At 36.2% G+C, this 26,010-nt stretch overlaps 2 protein-coding genes across 3 annotated transcripts; one reads left to right on the top strand and one right to left on the bottom strand.

Moving 5' to 3' along the window:
• The first annotated feature begins 11,014 nt into the window (after positions 1-11,014).
• On the top strand, positions 11,015-15,625 carry LOC103933969 (endoribonuclease Dicer homolog 2). 2 transcript variants are annotated; one of them, XR_007255440.1, is made up of 10 exons: positions 11,015-11,292; positions 11,638-11,713; positions 11,897-12,165; positions 12,264-12,709; positions 12,882-12,985; positions 13,269-13,465; positions 13,577-13,786; positions 13,946-14,347; positions 14,630-14,989; positions 15,138-15,279. XR_007255440.1 is itself a non-coding variant. In XM_018644160.2 (10 exons), the coding sequence occupies exons 2-10, from the start codon at positions 11,650-11,652 to the stop codon at positions 15,354-15,356; spliced, it is 2,190 nt and encodes a 729-aa protein (XP_018499676.2). In that variant the 5' UTR covers positions 11,016-11,292; positions 11,638-11,649; the 3' UTR covers positions 15,357-15,625. The 2 variants fall into 2 exon arrangements, 1 of the variants encoding a protein (XP_018499676.2); XM_018644160.2 differs by having other exon boundaries at positions 11,016-11,292; positions 14,630-14,908; positions 15,138-15,625.
• Positions 15,452-20,113, bottom strand: LOC103933968 (calmodulin binding protein PICBP). Its single transcript, XM_048576687.1, is given in 4 exon segments — positions 15,452-15,687; positions 15,903-17,833; positions 17,836-19,186; positions 19,377-20,113. Coding segments are annotated over 3 exon segments (3,549 nt in total). The 5' UTR covers positions 19,650-20,113; the 3' UTR covers positions 15,452-15,687; positions 15,903-15,908.
• Between the last annotated feature and the right edge of the window lie 5,897 nt (positions 20,114-26,010).

Below are 26,010 nucleotides of genomic sequence, written 5' to 3' on the forward strand. Positions count from 1 at the left end.
AGTCCGAATACTTTGCAAAAGGTTTCAAAGAATTCAAGAAATCTAAGTAGATGAGTAAGACGTCTAAAGTATTTACCTCCTTAGATTTGATCCAAGGAAAAAGTAACACTTTAGATTAATTTCCTTGAAAAATATCAAGGAAAGTAGCATCGTAAGATAATGTATTTCTCCATTAGGAGAAGAATGAACATAAATAAGATTTAGTTCGTTGGACATTATCAATTACCCATATATATATATGATATATACTTCTAAGACATGTTAGTTGTAGAGATTCATCCATCATGGATCTTAGCAAGCTAGTGGGAGCCATAAGCGTCTTATGAGAAAAGATCAATTGTTTGATTTCTCATGAAGATGTAAAAGAATGTTTTGTTTACTAGGTTTACAAAAGATTAGTGGGAGTTGATTATATTCCTAAATTGAATATATATACATGATATATATTAATTTTGAAAATGAAAGGAATTCTTCATCGTTAAAGTTATGACTTTAAACATTCTATAATGATAGAATGTATATGGGAGACATAGTCTATATACATGGGATGGAAATCTATAATGATAGATTTCAAGATATAATTGGATTATATCAATCCCTAAAATAGACAAGAGATGCTAGGAAGTTTCTCATATGATGATAAACTTCAATTAGAATGACAATTCTAGTGAGACTAGGAAGTTGTTCTTCTCAAAGGGAATGTACCCTTTGACTCCCAAAGAAATAATGCGTAAATAGAATCCTTTATGCATACGCAGAAAGATGATTTATGTATTTCATATTGTATGAAAACATTGATATAAGTCGTACCTAGAACGGTACAAGATGATATCAGTGCAAGCCCAGGATCAGAACCATGGCAACTGTCAAGTGAATCCTTAGGTATTTAAGAAATATTAAGGATGGATTCCTCAAGAATGAGGAAGAATTAGAGTAACGTAATGGAAGCGTAAATGTATTAGATTATGAATCTAATCCATCATAGAATATCCCTTCATTATGAATGAAATGATAAAAAGATATCTCTTTATTATGACTAAAGAGATATTTGGGTGGAAACGTTAAAAGTAAATGACTTTAATGTGTTCCATCATGTATGCAAAATATATTGCCATATAGAAGCTTACAACATTGTTGTTTGGATGGGAAAGTTCATTCATGAACTCTTCATTCGGTTCCAACCAGAAAGTGTATGACACTAATGGGGCGATAGCTCAAGCCAGGGAATCAAGGTCTCATCAAGGTCCGAACTCAAATGAGAGACTGAACCACATGATTGAGAATCATGTATAATGGTGACGTCGTTATTCTCAAGGTTGCTTCTATGGATAACATATAGATATCCATTGTCTAGGCCTACTACTCAGCCATTTATGAAATGAATTACAGAAGAGGTATCATCAATGATGACTAAGCTGATTGGCTCTAGTGCAAGTGGGAGATTGTTGGAAATGTGCCCTAAAACCAATCATATGATGATACTTTACGGACATTTCAAACTAATGTAGTTTAAAGGGCAAACATTATTGTTTGAGCCGTCTCATATAAATGTTATATGCTTAAACGATAAGTCCAAGGAATATGTGATTAGAAGAATGCGATCTAAAGAAGTTAGATTCATAAGACCATTCTTTCGTTGACACATCCTAAACGTTCCTGATCATAGGATTGTCAATTGGGCATTGACAGTCCGTTAAGATCAGTACGTGCTATGTCTTCTCTCAGGGAGAGTGACTAGTCTCGAGTCATTGGTGTGTGTGACATCAAGACAAGTACGTAGGTGCTCAATAGAGAATGAGTTCACTGAACACGATCAACGAAGAGTTCTCATATTCATGTCACATGAGAACTCATGGTTGGGATAATGCAAATTAGTCTTTTGACCTGAGGCATCACAGTTGTCTTGTGGTTAGGTCCTTAATCTTTGATTATGTCAACGTCACTCTATCAGGGTGTCCACGGCATCGTCGGGGTTAAGCCACTTAGCCATGGAGGCAAGTGAATGCGCAACAAGGGATCTCTAACCTTCAAACTGTTTGAGGGAGAATACTCTATGATATGATTTGGAATCTCTGGCTAGAGTATGAATGAGATGTTGGAATGCGTTCCAGATCACATTCAAGGTAATCATATAAGCACAAGATTCACATTGGATAGTAGACATGAATAAACTATCAATCCAAACAATGTGGTCAAGAGTATTGTATTAGAGAAAGACCGTATTGCATTTGTAATCCTAAACTGAATAGGTTCTCCACCTCTTCTGATTAGCTTGGGTAACCATGATATGCTGCTAGGTGTCACTCATGGTTTGTGGAAGCCCTAAAAGTGTATTATCATTAACGGGAGAATTGAAAGTAAGTTTCAATTCACAATCGATTTGAAAGAGTTTGAATCGCCCACTGCCTCGCTAAAAAGAACCTAATGGATCGTACACCGTGTAAGGTAGAGTTTGAAGATTCAACGGAGATGAGTAAGAATAATTAAATGGTTTAATTATTTATGGCAAGGATTAATTAATATGATTATTAATCAAACGAATAAGTTCGTTGAAGACCTCGGGATAGTTTTGGACCTTAAGGCCCAATGGGCTTCGAACGTCAAGCCCATTGACTTAAGTTGTATGACAACTTAATGAATAATGATTCACAAAGGCCCAAATAGCCCAATTAATCCCCATAGGCCGGCCATTTAGAGGAGGGTAGTGAACTTGGCTTAATTGCAAGTTTGCCACTCCATTGTGAGGTGGTATAAAGACATCTTTATAGCCATTTCATCCTAAGGGTTTTCTAGGGAGTAAAGATGAGAAAATAAACCTCCCTTTGCTCTCAAAGAATTCGGCCAATCTAGAGGGGAAAATCTAGCAATCTTACTTCCTCTAGATCACTCATTTCTTCTTTCAATATACCTTGGTGTGGAGACTTAGAGGTTCTCAATTTTGGGAACTTGGAGAAACCTTTTCATCCATCCAAATCCATGGATCCAAGATGCAAGGAATGAAGGCCCTCTCTTTGGGTGATTAGCCTTTGCTTATGCAAAGAGGAATCTACAAAGGTATTGATTTCTCAACTCACTTTGTTTTGAGTTGAGTCTTGATTCACCTATCTACTAGGCTTTGAATTTCATGGGTAAATGTTTTGTTTTAAGTGCATACAAGCATGATTCCGCCTTTAATATGTTAATTGCATGCTATTGATGTTGCTTAAATGAACATGTTTTTCACAAATTATCCTTCAGACCATTCATCTTTGTGGTCACTTTCACTAATAAACAATAGAATTGAATCACTAGTTAGATTCCCCGTGTAAGAGCAAATTGAGTATGGAGAAAGATGTGAAAAGCTATTAGTACATGGCGTAGTGAAAGAAAGTAGTATGGTACGTTTCGAGGACATATACATATGGCGTCATTTCCTGAAATTTTACCTGAGATACCACCGAAGTGGGAAGTGGAGTACACCATAAATCCACCATTCTAAGGGTTGGTTTGGTATTACTGTGCTTTGAAAAAAAACTGCTTCTGCTGTGCTGTGAGAATAAGCAGCTGTGAAATAAAGCAGCAGAGTGATTGGTAAACTTTTTTGTAAAAGTGCTTTGAAAAGAAAAAAAAAAGAAAAAAAAGCAGTAGTATAGTATTTGGTAAACTTTTTTGTAAAAGTTCTTTGGGAAAAAAAAAAAAAAAAAGCAGTATTATAGTATTTGGTAAACTTTTTTTTTAAAAAAAAAGCAGTATTATAGTGTTTGGCAAACTTTTTTGTAAAAGTTCTTTGGGAAAAAAAAAAGCAGTATTATAATGTTTAGTAAACTTTTTTGTAAAAGTTCTTTGGGAAAAAAAAAAGCAGTATTATAGTGTTTGGTAAACTTTTATGTAAAATAACTGTGACTGTGTGAAATGATCAAAAAGGGTATAATACTAGATGTGCCATTAATTTAATTTTCTTAACAAATAAAGGTGAATTACTAAATATACTTTATTTTTAAAAGAAAAATATTTATAAAATTTATCTTAAACATATAATCCAACGTTTAACAAGAAATCATAATCCAACATTCAACATATAATCCAACATTTATAATATATCTACTATACAACTATTACTCTTTATCTTTTCTTTTATTATGGAATCATAACTTTTTATTCTATTTTCTTCTCCAAGGTTTGGCTCTCCTCTTTCACAAAACCTGTATTTTCTTTCCTCTTCCGCCTCCCACTTCCTCTCTCATCTTCCTTTCTCGATCTCTCTCTGCCATATCCTAAGAAAGGCTGGGTTGCCGACAAATTCCATTCCCTTATCGAAGACCACCACTGTAGCAACACCAATCGCAATCCCTCAAACACAATCCCTGCTCTCTTGACGGAGATTTAGGAGAAGTCGTGGGAAAGTTCCATCCGTGTTAGAGGCTTCGTTGTTAACATTATTACCCACAACTACCACCACTTGGTCGTCTTCCACTCGTCTCCCTAGTTTTGAGCTTTCAGCATGTCCTCAGCTCTTTCTGGGTCCAACCCAAGTGGCCTTTCATCTTCACTCATCGAAGATGGATGAACTCCGATTTCAGGACTTACCGTTGGTGTTAGCGACAAAGGCGTCGAGGCTTTCCCATTGAGATTTTGGGTGTCAAGCAGAAAGGTGCAAATCTAGCATTCTTTGTGCAACCCAGATTTTGACAAAGCCCATAAATCCGATGAAGAGGACCTGAATTTCAACAAAACCCAAAAATCCAATGAACCTTCTACCGCTGATGTCCCAGAAATCCGAAGAAGCTCAAAGTCAGAGAGGACAGAAGAAAGACGTGGCAGGGTCGATGATGAAGTCAACGGGTATAATGTATAATTTATTTAATTGCTAAAGGCCATTTTGGGTATTGAAAATTTTCATTAAAGGCCTCACTGCCTCTTGCGAAATTGGGTTGCGCAAAAGCTGGGCAAGCAAAAAAAACCAGTTTTTCAAAGCTGGGTTTTGCAGCTTCGTGTTTTTGGCTTTTTTTCACCCAAAACTGTGAATAAAAGCTAAAGTTGAATGTTTACCAAACCAAGGCTAATACCACCTATTTCTCATTGCTTCGTATTGAACAACTTTGACATCATTGAGAGAACTTAGTTATTAAAGCTTACCTATTAGGAATTTACCCACCCAAACACTTAGAGAACCTCAAACGTATCCGCAAAGGTGAAAGACTCAACCTTAGGATCGTGCCTAGATTTTAGCAACTCAGCCGAATGAGGATTAAAAACCGTTGACCTCTACTTGAAGTTGATGGTCACTCCGACAAACTTTTAAAACACAAAACCATCTGAACCGCCCGTTTCGAGACATGTTGCACGGTTTAGCACCGGACGACGATTCGGTCGGAGACTGATCGGAAAGTGCAGCAGCGGGGAAATCCCAACGACGCGTCTTGCTCCTCGATGTGGGGGAAGCCACCCAGCTCGGAGTAGGAGCAGTCCTTCTGGAGAGCAATCGCTTTCTCTTCTCCTGGAAATTGTACTTGAAGGAACCCAATGTTGCTGCCATCGTTGTCGAGGCAGTCGAGCTCCGTAGAATTCTCAAATCAATTTTTTTTAGTTTTTAATTATTCAAAAATAAAATTATTTTTTATTATTTAAATATTTTTAATCCACATAGTAATATTTAATTAGACTTATAAGACTTTGTTATGTGTCATATAAGCACATAACAGAATTTTTAATGGAATTATAACGAAATAACCACATTGATTTGCAACGTTTATTTTCAATTACTACTTTGATCGACAAAGACCACATTGATTGGGTAAATCACTTTCAAGTTCCATTTTATGATAAAAACCCAGTCGAAAATTATGTTTCTGTTTTCATGAAATAATTGGAGCCCACTTCATAGTACCTGTGTGCTAATTTGGTTTTTTTTACAGATTGTTTGTTCTCATCAGTTTAGATGAATTGATATTTGTTGGAAAACTATTTTCACACATATTCTAAAGCAATGAATTGACATCATCGATATGTGGTGTCTGCCTAGAATTCCGTCAGCTTCATCCTTTCATGTATTAAAAATAAAAGATACATGTTTTCTTCAAATATTATCGAGTTTAAAAATATATATATATATATTTAAATACACTTTAGTGTGCACATATGCACACATGTGACTAGAAATTAATTGGAAACTTTAAATTAATGCATACCTTGAATCGTAAATATCCCTTAGAGTGGCATTGAGGTCGCCCATCCATTCAGCCTGTCCTAACGCGGTGTTTACTTGCAATCGGGGATTATGTGTGCCAATAAGCTTAGGAGCAATTAGCCTTAAGTTTTGCACATTAATAACCTTCAATAACTCCAAAGACGGCAACTTCAAAGTATAAGCTTCACCACAAAAATACTTGAGGTTTGGCAGGCTTTCAAGCTTGATGGACTTCACTTTAGGTAATGTAATTATTTCATCAGATTCTTCTTCTGCTGCAACGATTTCTTCTATTTGCTCACAGTTCATAACTTCTATGTCCTCTATACTGACAAGAAGTTTGGCTATGGACGACGAAAACAAATATTCCAACTGGTTGCAACAATCGACTTGCAGTGATTTCAAGCTTCCGAAGCTGCTTCCTGTGAACATTGGCTGTGAACCACCCGTTTCCCAAACACGCTTTAAACTTGGCAACTTATGTAACCGCAAGGACCTCACTTTATTGAATGCTTCAACAGAGTGACTACTTTCTTCCTGTTCAGTCTCTTGAGTTGGAAAATCACTTCCACTGACACAGTCACTTACATGAAGATTTTCGAGATTATCATAATCATTTAAGTCCTCAAGATAAGTTGGTGTAACCTACAAAATTATACATGATCAATTACTAATTAAACAATAAGATACCATACTAATTAAAAGATTTACTAGATCTCCCTTTCCCATCCGAAAGACACTTGACTCAACCTGACCCATAAATCAAATTTTGTCCCACGTTGTTGCCCCTATCATCGTCAAGTCCATTAAAATTTTAGCCCGAGATGCTGGTGAGGAATGTGAGGATCCATTGTTCTAATGGACTTGCAGTAGAGGATAAAGTTGATACATAGGCAAGGTTAATAAAAAATGACTTTCGACAGTCATTTGAAATTTAGACCAAAATTACTTTCGACGTCCTTTTATATATATTAGTGACAAGATTCATTGTCAATTGTAGCTCGCGGTTGGAAACTTAGAGGTTAGTTGTACTTCTAGAGGCCAATAGTGTTGAATATCCACACCAGCCCAAAGAATAAAGGCCCAATCCATGAAAAATAATGTGAGCTAAGAAAAGTCTAGAACAATGTTGAGGTTTTCACCAACAAAAAAGATTAGTGTAGTTAATTCTAGACAATTCCAGCAAAAGAGGTTAGTGGAATTAGCTAGATATTTCTACCATGTTGTTCAGTTGGTAGAAATATTTCTGTGCTTCTCCAAGGTTCCATCCATGCCTATAAAAGAAGAAGGCATCGACCCCATTTGAATCAACTGAGAAGAGAAGAACCAAGAGAAGCAAGTAACCAAGAACCAATAACCAAGAGAGAAGTGAGAACCAAGAAGTGAGTTTCATTCTAAGTGTCAGAGTTAGATATAAGGTCTTGGTGAGAAGTGTGAGTGGTTTAGAGTTTGTATCTAGAAAGTGAGAAAGTGCCATAACTTCTAAAATTGTGTTTTTGAGAGTTTGTGTGTTGTAATATTTTGTGAGTGTAATACAAGTAATTTGTTTTCTCTCTAACACTTTAATAGAGTTGTGTACTCTAATTCTCTCTAACACTTTCGCGAATCGTGAGAAGTTCAGTACTTTGCAAGATTGTTAACTAATCTTTTTTGGTGTATCAAAGTTCTGCCATCACGATGGGTGATCTTCAAGTAGTTGGATGAATAACAAAGATCTAAAACAAAAATTACAACACGTGGGCGATGTGCATGAGTCATATCTACAAGGATAAGATCTTTGGGAGGTCGTTGGCAATAATGAAGTTACACAATCGGAAGAAGACACCAATGGAATCTTGCGTAAGTGGAAGATCAAAGTAGGAAAAACAATGTTTGCCTTGAAGACCACAATTGAAGAAGAATTGTTGGAGCACATAAGAAAAGCCAAAACACCGAAAGAAGCATGGGACACATTCACCACGCTCTTTTCAAGAAAGAATGACATAAGGCTACAGTTTCTCAAGAATGAGCTGTTATCAGTGGCATAACCAGACATGAGATAGAATCCAAGATAAAAATAATTATTATTTATGGTTTGATACTCGAATACTATGGCTTCATTGCCACTATACAAGGGTGGCCGACTCAACCATCACTTGCTGAGTTTGAAAATTTGTTTGTCGATCAAGAAGATATGGATAAGCAAATGGAAGGGGTCTCGTCAAAGGTGAGGAGTAAGCGCTCTACATCAACAAAAGTAAAAGTAGTTTCAAGCAACACATTGGTGGTGAATCTAAAAGAGAAAGTCACAAGTTAGCAAGTCACCAAAAAGAATGGAGTTCTCAACCAGGGGGAGCTCCAAAGTATCACAGCAACTGTGATCAGTCCAAGAAGAATAAAAGGTTTAAGGGCAAATGTTACAACTATGAAAAGAAGGGTCACATGGCGAAAGATTGTTGGTCTAACAAAACATCCATCAAGAGTAATGTTGCCACTTCCAAAACAAAGAAAAACTTTGAGGAAGATTGGGACGCCGAAGCATCTTTTGCTATACGAGGTAGCTCTCACAGCAACAAGTTCATGATTGATTGACCACGAGAATGATTAGATTGTGGATTCAGGCTACTCAAACAACATGACAGGTGATGAGAAAAAGTTACGACATCTATCTGAGTACAAGGCAGGCCGCTTGGTGATGACAGCAAGAGACTCGATGTTATCATCGGTAAGATGATAATTGTGCCCTAGTACAACACTAACCAAGTGTCACTCCAAGATGTCTACCATGTTCCAGGTATGAAGAAAAATTTGCTTTTAGTGGCTGACATCGTCAGGTTACTATGTCATGTTTGGTTCGCAAGATGTGAAGGTGTACCAACACCTCAAGATCTAGAAAATGCTAACAATGGAGGGATGAAGATTAGAGTTAGTCTATAATGTCAGTAGAGTCTGCATGTGTAGACAAGATAAGGAGGAATGAGACAATAGATTTATGGCACATAAGTTTGGGTCACGTTATCACAAGCTAAATGTGATGATAAAGAAGTCAATGCTTAAGGGGCTACCTTAACTTGAAGTGAGAACATACACGGTTTGTGCATGATGCCAATATAGGAAAGAATGTCAACTACCATATGGTTCACACACACAAAAAAAAAAAAAAAAAAAAAAAAGAACCAGTAGAGTTAGTCCACTCTAATGTGTTCGGGCCCATCAAGCAACCATCGATAAGTGGGATGTGGTACACGGTGATGTTCATTGATGACTTATCCAGGTATGTGTGGGTTTTCTATATGAAAGAAAATTCAAACACAATTTCATACTTTAAAGATTTTAGAGATATTGTCGAAAGAAGTGAGAAAGAAGATATGTTCCCTATGCACAGAAAATGGAGTAGAATATGCCTTAAGAAGGTGGAGGGTGTGACTTCGCCACTACTCGCGAAGGTTCTTGCTGCACATACAGCGACGGAATTGGCCATGGAACTGGGAGTTGAAGCGATTTAATTTGAAGGGGACTCTTCCATTGTACTTGCTACCATAAACCAGAAGGACCGTGATGATAACCTCCACTTTGGTATAGTAATTAACGGCGTTATTATCTATGATCACTCCCAATTTTGAAGATTTTGCATACACGGAGAGGGGCAAATTGGGTGGCTCATCGATTAGCATGGTTCGGATTGCTTTTGGAGGCAGAACGAGCATGGTTTGAAGAACCACCCAATATAATTTGTGACATTCTTTTTTAGGATAGAATTCATATTTGGTGCGGGACACTTTTTTTCCCTTCATCCAGGTTGAAATCCCTAATAAGATTTTTATCAAGACCCATGTAATTGCACCCTATCCTCATGTTTACATAATTCCTATTATCTATGAATGAATATGGTACTTTACCTCAACAAAAAGTCAAAGAAATGGAGATCAATAAAAATTTGCAGACGCTTGTCTATGATGTATCAATTGCCTAGCTATATAGGAAAACACAAATAACTCAACAAAAAAAGATCATCTGGTAAACTTTGATATGTGAGTTGTTGATTGGGAATAATATTGTTGAATGTGAGTTGTTCATAAAAAAAATCATCTAGTCACTTGCATTATATTATCAAATAGGCAATTTTTCCCTTAGGAATGTAATTTGCTGGTTATATGGATGGATGACCATCGATTCTATATTCGGACAAGTCAGTTATGTTCAAGAATTTTACAGGAGTTTTCATCTGCTTATGAACTCTTTTGCAATTATATTCTTCTCGGAGTAAGAAGAGTTCCAAGTTTGGCGCGGTTGAGTTGCTTCCATGTTCAATGAGTTACAAATTAATCAGAAATTAACTTGCACAAGTTTGATATTACCGACTCCCCTCGCAGCCTTGCACTTTGAACAACAATGGACGGAAGCTCTATTTAACTGTTTTAGCTTTTTTTTCTTTTTTTTTTTTTGTGTAAATGGGTTTTGGATTTTGAGGGTATTTAGGTCTATTAATGTGAGTTTTATGCTATATTTGAAAGATTTTATAAAAAGTGACATTTATGAAATTGAGTATTAAATTTTGGCTATTAATGATAAATACTTTTTCACTTGTAAGTTAGAGATTTTAAGTTCGATTCTCGTAAAATGTGAATTTGAAACTTAGGTTCGATTCTCGCCAAAGACGAATTTGAACCACATTATTGCTAGCTGATTCTGAGGTTTAGTCCACTCCCTCACCTCCTTGTGTAGATGATATCGTTTGTTCAAAAAAAAATAAAATAAAAAAATACATATGAACGGACCCACAAAGCAGTGTCTTATTCTTTTCCACCCAAAAGAACTTTAGTGGGCGGTGCTCTTTTTTTTTTCTCATCACTGACTTGACTCCATACGAACTTACAGAGGAAGTTGCTTCCTCACCAAGATTTTAAATATTACTATATATAGTACACCATCATCCGAAGAATCCGATCCAGTGTCTTGTGAAATTCCAAAGTAATCCAGTTAGGCTTTTGCAGCTTCAAGCTCCATCAGTTGTTTTTAAAGACAAACTAGTCTGTTACACTCTTACATTTAGACACACTTCTTTGTTACTCTTACATTTACCTACACTGCTCCAGTTCTCTGTGCTTCCTACTTTCACTCTTTACTCGCTGCGCGGATCGGTTTCTGTGAGTTCCCCACTTTCTGTTTATTACTTTGCAATTTGGGAATCGATAAATTTGGTTTATCATTTGAGCTATTTGATGACTATTTCGTTTTCGATTTGTAGTTCCTGTTTTATTAATCTTTTAACTTTAACTGAATTGCAAACAACTTTTCTGTTTTTTTTTAATTTTTTATTATTTTTATTTTTATTGAAAACTAAACGCTAAAAACTGAATACTGAAATAGTTATCAAATGAGCCTTTGCGGTTTGGAGTCTAGTTACTCCAGTATTCTGTGTGACTTTGCTATTTAGCGAAATAGGTTTGCTGATTTAGTTATTTTTGCTGGAAACTTGGTGAATGTTGTAGTGAGAAGCGAACATGGAGAAAGACGGAAATAAATCTGCTGATCCTCTCGGTGTGGAAGAAGCCACACAAGAACTTGGTAACATCTCTTACCTTTTCAATACCTTGATTGCCTCTTATAATTAGTTTTAAACATAACTTATTATCTGGTAAGTACCATAAGTTGGTAACTTCTCTAACCATTTTTGTTTAACAAATTTATATATATGATTCATACAACTTGTTTTTTTCTATTTGTAATTTGTAAGTGTTATACTTGCAGGGCGTGACGATGAACAACCTCGTTATGTTCCAGCCGAGCTGGTCAAACCACCTAGTTCAAATGATGCTAGTGTAATGTATCATTGCTACTTAATTAAGCTGAAGCAGAATTTTGATTGCGATATTCCAGTTAGTGATATCGTACTTGGCACAAGGAATAAACTTGATTGGGATACCATTGCAAATATGAATTTTGACTTAAAAGTTCAAAGGGGTCCTTTAACAGTAAACTTTGAATATGCAGGAGATGTTAATCTATGTTCAGAGCAGGTACGATTTCCAGTGTGTTATTACTTTCAGTGATAAATGACATGATATAAAAAAAATATATCAATGGTTAATCTTGGTTGTGTAATTTTATTTGCCAGGCTCTTGCTTGCAGAAGGTTCCAAATCACAATTTTTCGGATTCTGGTGGATCAGGAATTGAAAAAGTTGGAGGAAGTTTTAGAAAGATTTCATTTGGGACAAAACCATGAGACTGAATCGATTGATTACCTTTTGCTACCAGCAGCAAGGATACACCAGAGAGCTTCCATCATTGATTTAGACAGTGTTATGTCTATGTCGTCCCATTGTAACGAAGATTCTGAGAATTGTGTTTGTGTAGATTGTCCTCAACCAAACAACAATTCCCATGTTCCACTACATACCAAAAATGGTATGGTTTGTACGTGCAGGATCCAGAATTCCGTGGTCTATACGCCTCATACCGATAGACTGTATTGCATCACTGGCCTGTTGGATGACTTGACTGGAAACTCACTAATGAGGCACAACAAATCTATTACCTACAAAGACTACTATGAAGCAAAGTATGTTCTTCTTTGTTACCTCTTTTGTATTTGCATGTCTTGTTGCATTAAGGATCAAGCGTTTCCAAAGAAAAAGAAATCATGAAGTATTCGGTATAGTTTCGGTTTATGTTGGATTAAAATGATATATGCAAGCTATTTTTGAGTAACTCGGATGGTTTCCTTGCTGCAGGCATGGGATCAACATGCGTTTTGATCAACAGTTATTGCTGAATGGGAGATGCATCTTTCGGGTACAAAATTATCTTCTGTGGTCCAGACAACAGAGAAAAAGAGGTCTGTTTGTTTTCTGCTCTGCTTTAATCTTTCCTAGTGGATGAAAATTGATCAATAATTCATAATCCACCTCTAAAACATATACATACATATATTGATTAGAGGAAAATGCACATGGTTGCTAACTTGCTATTCCATTGTTAGTTGAAATCGAATTGATACCGTTGAGAATGCATTTTGATTTTTTTGACACAAAGTCTTGCAGAATCAAAAGTTAATCCAATCTTATCTCATAATTAATCGTTATCAAATAAGAAGCTTAATGTGTGTCACTTCCTTGCAGAATCAAGTCATGCATCCGTTGAACTGCCGCCAGAACTTTGCACTATAATCATGTCACCTATATCAATCAGCAATTTATATTCGTTCTCATTTGTTCCGTCCATCATGCATCGGCTTGAGTCATTACTACTCGCTGTCAACTTGAAACAGATGATTTTGGATCATTTGCCGCAAAATGTTACTATCCCAACCATTAAGGTATACTACATTTTTTCATTCAGAAGGGTATTGTCCTATATTTAATGAACCATTTATGTATTGATAAGGTACTAGATTTCTGAATTTTCGCTGTTAAATTTCTCTTTGTAGGTCTTGGAATCTATTACCACACAAGGTTGCCAAGAGAACTTAGATTTGGAATCCTTGGAGACTCTTGGAGATTCCTTTCTTAAGTATGCTGCAAGTCAGCAGTTTTTCAAAACCTGTCAAAATGATCGTGAGGGCCTCCTTAGCGAATATAAGGAAAAAATAATTTCTAATCTTTCCCTGGGCAAGCTTGGATGTGACAGTAAAATTTCGGTAACAATTATTTTTTCAATCATTTCATTTTGGGTTATAATCTTGTTATCCTCATGAATTTTTCTGAAAGCTGCATTCAAATTGTTACCGCTATGCTTGTAGAACTTTTTTCTGTAAACTTTACTGCTTGACTAATCTGCCATTGTTTACGTGTTGTAGGGTTTTATTCGTAACGAGACTTTTGATCCAAAAAAATGGATTATACCTGGAGAATATTGTGGAAGTTATTTCTTAAAAAAGAAGTTGCTTTTTGATAAAAGAAGCATCTATGTTGGGGGAACAAGGAAGATTGATGCTAAAACTGTTGCGGACGTAGTTGAGGCACTAATCGGTGCATTTCTTAGCACAGGTGGTGAACTAGATGCCATATATTTCATGAACTGGGTTGGTATAAAGGTGGATTTAGACCACATACAATATGAGAGGCACTTACAAGTGCAGTCAGAGATTCCCGTTGATGTTGGACATTTAGAGTCATTGCTTGGCAACTATAAATTTCAGGATCCTTCTCTTCTCATGGAAGCATTAAGCCATGGTTCTTATATTCCCGGAGGTTACCAGGTACGTGCAATGATGTGATGAGGATGAAACTTATTCCATGCGTATCTACTTTTTATAACGACTGTAGTTTTTGTCACTTCAAATTTTGCTGGATTCTGTCTGTAATGTGGAAGCTGGTATGTACAAAAGTTTAGTCCCGAAAGCAGCAAGCTTATTCAGCTAGTGCACATCATCAGAACAATTTCTATGAGTCTACGCTGCACTTAATTCTTAGGCAATTTGTTACTTTCAAGTCCTACTAGATGATCCTAACTTTTCAGATGTACGTTCTTTGTTGTGCAGCGGCTAGAATTTCTTGGTGATGCGGTGTTGGATTATATGATCACTACTTATTTTTACGATAAGTATCCTGAGATGATGGCCCCAGGAATTTTAACTACTCTGAGGTCTGCTTCTGTGAACAATGAGTGTTATGCACGATCTGCTGTGAAGGCTGGATTACACAAGCACATTCTTGCTTCGGACATAGTCCACAGTAATATTGACCGCACTGTTAACAATTTCGGATTGCTGTCTACGGAATCAACTTCTGGATTAAAATCTGAGACATACTTCAGCGACGTTGGTTTCTAACGCATATCATCATGCTCATATTATTCCTCTGCTGCATTTTTTTAGCGATTCTAGGACCGGAAACTTAGGGTGCTTCGCCTATGCTTTCTTACTTTTTATGGTTTTATCCATGTTACAACAAATGTCTGTCTAACAAGCATTCACTAAAGATATCTGAATTGAAGGATACTGTCTAAGACTTGCTCTCAAACACTCATAAGAGTTCTCTTTTATGTAGGTACTTGCTGATATCGTTGAGGCTCTAGCAGGGGCAATTTATATTGATTCTGGATACAATAAAAAAATCGTCTTTCAAAGCATACGTCCTCTCTTAGAGCCCTTGGTTTCTCCATACGAGCCTTCATTCTGGACGAGATTCCAAGGTGTATTGCCAAAAAAAAGCATTATAAAGTGCAGAAACCTGTCAAGTGCTTCCAAAGTGGTTCAGCTACAATAGAGGTATAGAGGTTGAAGCGAAAGGGGTCACATACAAGCATACATCAACTTCTTCTAATACGGACACAACAAAAACTTCAGCTCGTAAACAAGTACTGAGATCTCTGAAAGGTCTTTGAATTAAACTATGGAAACTAGTTCAAAGGATGTTCCGGCATACATATAGCTTCAAAGATACTACGAACATTTGATGATGACTTACATCTGTATATTGTGCACTTCTGCCTTTTATATGATGCAATAAACTACAATTTTAACTGTGAAAAAAAATAACAATAAAAAAAACTGAGGTTGCTACCATGGACATGCACCCCTCTTCCAGTTGGCCATACCTGCAAAATGTTTTAAAATAGACTGGTGAGCATCTACCAATAACGTTCAAGGGTCTAAATTTTGTGAACCAATTTTAAAAAGAACCGAGCTCAAGATAGACTGACATGTTTCGTCAAAACATAAGAGCAGCTCAACAAGCTTTACTATATACCGCAGATTAACTTGGATCATTTAGGAAAACAAATGTAATGCTTTGTTTGATTATATCTTTTACCTGAAGTCAGTGAGCAACTTGTGGCTTGAATGGGTTTGGAATTCCATCGTTTGGAATGACTGTTTCGAAAGCCTCTACAAGAAGTGATACTTTTCTTTTCCGAGCTGGAGTTAATCGGGCAACAGCTTGTTGAAGGGCATAGTCAAGCATCCATTCCTCGGAATTCTTCCTGTCGTCCATGTTTACATGCTTTAGATTAACCTTCTCTGCTTCTGGGTCAGGCTCGAAGGGCAGATATCGTGGCCCTTGTGGGTTGAACTTCGTTACATTTTCCATGGCCTTGATAAATCTGTTAAGAAGAATAATTTTTTTCAGGTTGCTCCAGTTCTTCGACATTTTCTTGGCAGGTTTGTCTTCCGCCTCTGTGACTGAATTTTCTTCTTGAATGGTAGCATTACCAAACTTGGCAGAGTTGGTGGATTTCGACATGAAAGATTTCCCTTCTATGACAACTTTATTTTTTGGGGGTTCCTGCTCTGGACCTGATCCTCTAGTGCTTGATTTATCATCATCGGATTCATCCTGGTTCTCTGGAAGAACAATTTCATCAATCGCTTTCTCAACCTGCAGCTTGATTGCTTCAATGTGGTGGAGTTCAACCTTTTTGTTGTCTTCATGGTGACTTTTCTCTTGATCTATTTCGGGCAATGTGTTGGCGTCGTCTACTTGTTCCTCTTCAGCTCCTTCGAGTGGTTCGTCTCCATCTTTTGCATCGATAGTTGATGCCATATGCTTATACACTAAGAACCATAAGTTCGTATAGTTCTGCTTTTCCAACCAGGCTTCATCTGCTACCCCACCCACTTCTTCTCTTGCTGCCATTTGCTCCTCAGTTGATCCTATGGAAGCTAAAGAGACCACCGTGTTATCTGCTGTTGAGTCCACATGATTTTCAGTGCTCTGGTCCTCAGATGAATTCGATTTTTCAGCAGTGTCGGCCATTAGTTTATTGGTGTCAGATTTGATGTTTTCGAATATGGGACCGAGGTTGCTAAGTTCCAAACTCGTGATTGAAGTAACTTCCTTGGAGGCTTCTTGTACTGCTTCACTTACGAGACCATCACAAATGACCCTACTTTGTTCATCTCGCTTCAAGGAGGTATCATCACATAACCAGGGATCTTTGGTTTCTAATGAAGCAAAATTGGTTAAGTCAATGACTTTGTCATCCCGATAGCAAGCATTTACAGAAACAATTTGATTCTCCTTCTGATCTTCACCAGTGGTCTCAGGAACAGTAATATCTGGCGTGGTTTGAATAAAACAGTGGTCTGTCCTGAGCTTATAAAAAATCACTTGACTTTGCTGCTCTTGCATTTGAAAATCAATGACCTGATCTGGATACTCATTGAAACTTTTCTTTGGACATGACACATTCCCAAGCAAGATTCCGGCAGATGTTCTCGAGTTACTCTCTTCACCTTGATGAATAAAACTTTGAACTGACAAACCATTGCAGACTTGAATATTTGATTCAGTGGAATTTGTTACATTGGACCTCTGGCTACTCTTAATTTCTGGAAACGGGAGAACTGTTTCAAAAGCTTCGACAAGCAATGCTACTCTTCTTTGTTGAGCTGGAGGCAGTTTAGATATAACCTGTTGAAGTGCATAATCAAGCATCCACTCCTCGGCATTCTTTCTCTCTTCTGTCTTTTGCTGCCTTAGGTTGACCTTTCCTGCTTCTGAATCAGGATCCAAGGGCAAGTATTTTTGCTTCGGGTAATTGAGGTTCCTCACCTTGTCAACTGCCTTGACAAATCTCTTGAGGAGAATGAATTTTTTCAGACTGCTCCAGCTCTTGGGTGTTTTCTTGTCAGTCCTCTCTCCAACTTCTGCCGCTGTTTTCGCTTCTTTTGTATTTTGTGCTGTACTGTCCTCAGACGAACGACTGGTGGCAATTGAAGTCCTCCGCTCCCCACTCTCATCGTAGTCTGTTCTAATGCTTCCCAGTCTGAGCTGACGCCACTAGTAAATGATTCATCACCATATGAGCAGTCTTGAATTTCAGGAAGAAGAATGCTATCAAATGCTTCCTGCACCAGCTGAATGGCATCATGGCGGCATATCTCAGTAGTTTCGCCTCCCGCGCTGTGATTTACGAAAGCTGTATGATCATCTATTTCAGAGAAACTTAAATTGTCCTTTTCGCAGATGGTGTTGGCACCTTCTAGTTGTTCTTCCTTGTCTGCTCCATTAAGAGGGATCTGGTCATCAACATTTGGAGTGACACCTTTTACAGCGTGCTTGTACATCAACTGCCACATTCGGATATATTTCTGATCCTTTGCATGCTTACTTCCACTTTGGTCCTCCTTACCTGCATTTTGTTCCTTCAAAGCTTGAGAATCAGAAGCAGCAGAGATTTCATTGTTCCTTGTTGATTGCACAGCTTCTTGAGGGATTGGTCTTTCCAATTTATTGGGTAGTTTGACAGTTGCACAATCATCGACCTCCATATTTTTTCCAAATAATTTAGGATCACTATTGCTGGGATCATCTGTGCAAGTGGATTGAACACCTTCATTGTAATTAGATGCAGCAATTTTCTCTTCCTTCCGGTGTGTGTTGGTGGCTTCCACATCTGTACCAATGCAACAACATTCCGGACTTACACCATCTGCTGCAGGGAGTGACACCAAAGCATTCGTTTTATGAACTGCGCCATTTCCATTGCAGGCCATGTGATTTGTCTGATCTTCCTTAGTTTTGCCAGACCCTTTCACTCTCTCTAACGGTTGAGTTGCCCGTGTCACTCCCCTCTGAGCCCTCAACATGCGCCTCCTTATCAAAATGAGGCGCTTGAGTGGGGGTACATTGGTGTGGCGATGACCATGAAGTGAGCAGTAAGTGAATGGACAAACCTTGGTGGCCGAACCCCCCTCAGATTCAGTTCCCTCTGCCTCATGATACCCAATTTCAGGCAACTTGGAACCTTTGAGTGCCGAAGAACATGTAGCTCTTTGTATTCTCAATTCCGGAACTTTAGAGAGTTCAGAGTGTTTTGTCATCAAAGCTGAATTGTGACCAGAAAAAGTTTTCAGCTTTAAATTAACGGATCTTGGAGATGATGATTCTGCATCGCTGGTTGACATGGCAGATTTATTTGAGCAGGCAGAACTTGCAAGCTTAGACATTCTTGATTTCTTGAGATTAATATTATTCATTTGGGTTCCTCCAGAGCACTTCCTCATCAAAGGGTTTCTAAATTTTAAGCTGGAAATTCTCGTCAAATTCTTTGCAGGCTTAAAACTAGACCGTCTCGTTAATGTTCTTGCTGAATTCTACACACAAAACAAAACAGGAAAATTCACAAAAAAGAAGGGCAATCTTCAATTTCCAGCTATTTTAATTGGTAAGCAAAAGCAATAAGAATTCAACATATGTGTAGTTGCGCTCGCCTAATCCTCTATTCTCTTCGCCATATATTATGCTTTAAAAAAACAAAAGAGATCAAGAATTTAACAGACTTGCCTGTAGGTTTTCTGTACTTGTATCAGAAGAACCATCAGTGGAGGATACATGGTGATTGGATATACTGCTGGATCTTTTTCGGGACGGCTTCAGGCTTGGTGATTTGGAGAGCTTGATTGATGTCAACTTTTTCAATTTCTTCTTCTTCTTCTTCTGCAGCAGCAGCTCTCCTTGGCGTCCGCCATTCTGGTTTTGCAAAACAGATGGTGACAATTTCTCACACATTTGGCTGGAACCCAAATCAGCTCCAAATTCAAGCTGCTTATCATCCATTCTTTTTCCCTTGACGGAATTCAAGTTTTCTGATATGAATCTAGCTGCTTTTCTTCTTATTTGTTTTGTTTCTGCTTTTGTTTTTTCTTTTCAGAAAGGAAGAAAGAAAACGATTTTGGTGGAAAGAAAGGTTTTTGCAGACTCTGTTTTGGGAGATGACTCAATCAAAAGAATCCAGGGATTGGTGTTCTCAGAACTTTCTAACATGATTCTAAAATCCAGGTATGCAATCAAAATAAATAAATAAATAATAAGAGATATGAATAACAGCTGAGTTTGAATGATATGGTTGAGGTTGTGGACTTTGATTTCTTGACTTGAATGCATACTATTGCAATTGACTTGACTATTCACATTCCCTTTATCTTTTCCTTTATAGTGATAAACAACTGTGACACATTATTAAAAGTTCTTGGTTGGAATGACCTTTAATTCTTTTCTTTTTTTTTTATTAAAAACGATGGCACAACTTTATGTTAGAGCAAGTGTAGGAATCAGAATTTTTAATAATAGGATCATAATATTAACTAAAAAAATTTATTGAGCCATGTTGTTGTGCACCTATCATATGTCGGTAGCTTATGGCAAGATATGTCGACAACTATTATTTTGTAGAGATTTTTTGAGGGTGGATGAAAGATATTGTAGAGTAATGTTGAAGGCTGCCAAAGCTCGACAACTAAGGTATTTCATCGAGCACATGGTGTGCACAATAGAGACAAGAAGAGAGAACGTGAAGACAAATATGTTAGAAGAAAATTGAAGAAGTAAGAGAAGGAGATTGTAATTTAGTTTGCCTTAACTGTTCCTAAGGGTTCAATACAATACACAAACAAATATTCATAAAGTTTTTTAAATTGTTCATATACTGGCTCTGCCACTGAGTAAGAGAATGAGAAGGTTTTAGTTTGAGACTTAATGGATTAAAGACGAAAACCTTAATCATCAAGATTAGAATAATCCAGCTCATACAAAATAATGAGAAACAAATATGACAATGGTTCAAAACTTTCACTCCCATAATTTGAGAGAAAAATAAATAAATGAACAAATAAATAGATTAAACTTACCTTGGAAGATGTGGAAGTAATCTGTCGAAGAAATATACTATTGTTGATTGCACTTTGTAGCTTAAGCTTTTAAAACAACATTCACCCGTGCACCTGTCACTTGAAGTCTTGAGTTTGATTGATTTTTCCTAATATTTTGCTTGTATTAGAAAAACTTCTAACAACAAAGTAAACCAATGATTGATCAAAGTGTTGAGGAAATTCATTGATCTGGTGGAACAGTAACATATGCATGCATGACTACACCATCAAGAAAAGCATAAATTTGTCTCCCTTGGTGGGGCCGCTGAGTTGGATGCTGGTGCTACTCATGCGACAACGATACAAATTAAAAACTCTATATATATATATATATATGTAGGCCTGAGAAGGAATCTTCTTTTCTTTTTTTTTTTATTTTATAAAAATGAGAATTAGTTGTGGGATTCATACTATAATGAATTTTAACGATCCGAACTATTTATTTTTTAAGTTGCACCTCATAGATCATCCTTATAAAATATTAGCTAAATCGAAAATATTTAAGACATCTAATTGGGTTCAAAATAATTAATGAAAACTTTATTATATAAGAAATAATGAAATTTTATTTTGATCATTAAATAGGCAAATGGTTTCGGATTGATATGAATTTTTGTAAAAATGATCTATGAATCGAGACTTACAAAATAGATGTTTCGGATCGTTGAAGTTCAATGTGGAGTAGGCCCCATACTTAATCCCTATTTTTTGAAAAAAAAAAATAAGAATCCCTTTGCATAAAGGGCTTGATATATATATATATATATATATATATATATATATATATAAAGTTTGTTCAACGGCTAAAAACATAAGTCTCCTTTAAAAGTTATAATAACTTTAGCCGTTAAATCAAATTTTAAATGTTCGAATTGGTGGATTTGGTTGAAGGGATCCGAAAATTTAGTGAATTTGGTGTAAGAGATCCGGAGAGGATCCCTTTCTGTTAAAGTTTAAACCTACAAAAATGGTTGTATGTCTACCACTGTTATATTTTTGGTATGAATATCTTCGGCAATAATTATTGACTGAAAAATGATTAAACTGGATTTTGATTGTATTTCACATTCAAGAATATTAGTCCATTTATCACTCCCCTAATTCAAGGTAACCACTATTTCTCTGGTAGGATTGTGTCAGTGTCTGTTTAACTAACCATAATTAAAAAAGAAAAAGAAAAAATTACACATAGACTATACTTTTAATACTTAATTGTATATTAAGACAACATCTTTTAAACATTACAAGGAGAGAAAAAAGTTAATACATGTGAAATATGACATCATTGCCTTGTTTTCTTTAAAGTGTAAGTTACAAAATTATCCTTTATAGTAAAAAAGTCTTTTTCACACTTTTATCTCTTCATTTATTGCTCCATTCTCTCTATATTTTTACACTCTGTTTAGATGAAGAAATTGAAAATTACTAAGGAATTTCAGAATGAAGAAATTTTATTTTCTAGGATTTGTGAATTTTCTTATTTGGTTAATCTAAAAGAATAATGAAATTTGAAATGGAATTTGTTATTTTTAAATTCTCACTCATAGAAATTCAAAAATGACACCTATTTACATAGAATTTAAACTTGTGAATTGGAGGTCACAAATTCCAAGTTTTTTCCCACACGGAAATTCTAAACTTCTATGTTTATGAATCCAAACAAGGAAATTGGTGCATGTCAATTTATAAATTCAAACTTTTATCAAAATTCCAAGTTTATTTCCCTCATCCAAACATAGTGTTAAGAAATATTGGTTCCAATTCATCCGGCTCACTAGCTGACTTGGAATTCCACCACCTATAACTTGACACTGTCATTTTCCACACAACCCACCATTTAACAATTATAAAATAAAACATATTGGGGTTTGCCCCACAATCTCTCATTCCTCTCTCCTTTCTCTAGGAAACAAAAAGGGTAAAAATCACCACTGCATCCAAACGACAACCATTAACCAAGCAACCTACATCCAAACGTTCGCCATTGCCACTCTGCAAATCACCCACTTGACCCAACAACCACATCACACCTATCACCATGAACACCCATCTGAAACTCCAATCTTCATATTGAATTATGAATTTGGTATCTTGTGCTTCTTTTTCTCTAGCCATGCATGCCCAATTGAAATATGATTTGAAAAAAACAGCATAACTCTGAAATCAAATAGATTTTGAATAATGTAAATGCAAACCCCTTTTTGTTATTTCAGTTTCCCAAAGAATGAGAGGAAAGAGAGACTAGTAGGGCGCAAACCCCAAAATGTTTTTTTTTCTTCTTTAAGCGGTGGGTTGGTGTTAAAAATGAATAGGTGTTAAGTTATGGTTGGTGGACTCCAGGTCAATTAATGAGCCTGGAACTTAGAATAATTTCTCTTTGTTTGGGTCAATATTCAGGCAATATGCATTGTCGAGAGATCCAATAAATGGAGTGGTTTTATAGTCACAATTTAAAAGAAACTTTTCTAATAATTTGATTCCTTAGTGGTTGATACTTGTGATCAAAATGGTTGAATTATTTTTTTTTAACTTTTCAAGATAATATTGGTTTTTTGTTATTATTTTCTTATGTATTAGTCTGTCCAATGTCGAATTAAAATAGAAAAAGTAACCAACTTTATTAAATCACTAATATTAAAAACAATACTAAGCAAAGTAAGTTTGAAAACTGTAGTTGGTGTATATGTGAGTTTTTAAATGGATGACAACAAATGTCCACACATAGGCATGGTGACATATGATCCCACCAAAAAAAGTATTACAAAGCTGATTCTACATATATTTGAAACTGATTCTACGTGCATTGGAAACTGATTCTACAAAAAATAATTGAAGACGAGATGAACCGATTCTACAAAAATTGTCGTGTATAGGTTAAACTGATTCTACAAAAATGATCGAGAATAGGATGAACTGATTCTGTAAAAATGATCGACGATGAGATGGACTGATTCTGCAAAAATAGTCGAAGATGGGTTGAACTGATTCTGCAAAAATGGTCAAGGACAGAATGAACTGATTCTGCAAAAATGGTCGACGACAAGATGAATTGATTCTGCAAAAAATGATGAAGGACAGGTTGAATTGATTTTGCAAAAATGGTCGAAAACAGGTTAAACTGATTCTGCAAAAATAGTCGATGACGGGTTAAACTGATTCTGCAAAAATGGTCGAGAACGGGTTGACCTGATTCTACAAAATTGGTCGAAGACGAGTTGAACTGATTCTGCAAAAATGATCAAAGACATGTGGAACTAATTCTGCAAAAATAGTCGATAACGGGTTGAGCTGATTCTAGTAATAAATTATACAAACTGATTATGCATATGTTTCAAAACTGATTTTGCAAAAATAGTTGATGATGAGTTGAGTTTTGGCACATATTAATTTTGTTGTTAAGGCTGGGTTCCTAAAGCCTTAGGGGTATGTTGGTATTTTAAAATATTAGTTCCATGTTTTTAGGCTAGGTTTTAGTTGTTTTTATGATGTTGTCTCTCCTTGATATGTTTAAAAACTAGTAGAGTTCCTTGAAATGGAGTGAAAGTTTTTATCTTTGTATATTAAGCTCCCTAAAGAAAAAAATCCTACCATTTATTCCTTAAAATATATCCTATCAATTGATGATTGATGTAATAAGGTAACAATGGTTAGTTAAATCGACGCGTGGCACAATTATGGAATAGAGTAGCGATTATCTTAGATTAGGAGGTCAGCAAAAAACGCACTCCAAGAATATCTGCATGTTCACATCCTATATTTAAATGTCATTGATTTTCTGAAAGGAAGTACAATATTCATTAGTAATACACGAGATGATAGAGTGTAGAGGGCCTCAATAAAAAATTTGACGGAAATTTCAACCTAGATGAATCAAAAAATAAGGGTCCTGCACCTAATATTATACATAGAATGACTATCCTCTGTTGTGTGAGACGATGCACCACACCATGGGGTTCCTGCTTTACATGTTAATCCAATTGAAAAATCAAAGTACGCACAACAAAAAACGAACAAAGTTATGAAACTAGGAATATTATTTAATTAATTGAAAAACAAATAAAAAAGATTGTCAAGACAGCTACAAACTGAGGACTGTAATTTGACTAACTTATTTCTCATACTAAATTACAAGTTATATTTATAGAGTCCAAAATCCAAGAAAACCTAATATGTAAAATACCAAAATTACCTAACAATAAAATAAACCTAAAACTAATATTTTCAAACAGATACCTGGATTGAAGAATCTCTACCATAAATTTTTTTGTATTATTAGGGCTTTTATAGTAGTTTAGGTGAATTTGATTCCTATATTGCAATATTGGTACAATGGTGTTAGGTTGATAAATATGAATTCTGTCTATTAATTGTGGGTCCATGGAAAGCGGTATAGTCACCAAAACCATCACTCTCTGAAATCATCGTTGTAGGTTGGAACCCCTACAATAATTGAACCATTTTCTTGCCGCTAATGCGTCACAGTGTAGAGTGGATTCATACTCAAGCATCTCATGGAACACTTTGGCAAAAATTTCTCATCACAGTCCCATAACACCACCTTACTCGTACCAACTTTAGCTTCTTTTTTTTTTTTTCCAAATAGGCATCATCGATGGTGCAATATTATTTCTTTGTATATCAAATCCAGCACGGCATCCTTAACGTCTTGAAAAAACACCTGAGAACCAATCCAATACAATTGCTAGAAATTTGTGTGGAATAATGTCTCCTCTGTGTTTGTCACGCCCCGAACCCAAAATTGGTAGAAAAATACCCCCAAACTTGATGCTCTAAAAAATAAGTAGGAATTAAGTTCCCTTGTACAAATAATCAAGAACATGGCCCGAAAATCACGAGCAATTGCTCCATGCCTGGTTGTTTGTGATTCATGGTTTATGCTCACACACTATTTGATTAAATGTCTCTGTGAACACCAATCAACGAAACAACAAATCCAATCTAATACTAGAAAATATTTTGATATCATAAAGGTGTGTCATACACCTTGTGCAGAAATAGAGGAAGGAAACGATCTTATACTAGCATGTCACAAAGCCATTAAAGAAGACGATAACTCACCATGGTTCTCTATGTCGTTACGAGACAAGCAGCACAAAAAATACGACAATAAGCGAGACCGTATGGTGTTGAAAAAGAATGTTAGTACCTATGCCAATTTTAAGAAGAATAAAGACTTCGGCAAAAAATACCAATTGAAGTATACGGGGTTCCAATACCGTCTACATGATGAGGGATGTTTATTCCATACT

Source organism: the organism of the source record quoted next, unplaced genomic scaffold, assembly GCF_019419815.1.
Source record: "Pyrus x bretschneideri cultivar Hongxiangsu unplaced genomic scaffold, Pyrus_bretschneideri_v1 Contig9, whole genome shotgun sequence".
Classification (NCBI taxonomy): domain Eukaryota; kingdom Viridiplantae; phylum Streptophyta; class Magnoliopsida; order Rosales; family Rosaceae; genus Pyrus; species Pyrus x bretschneideri.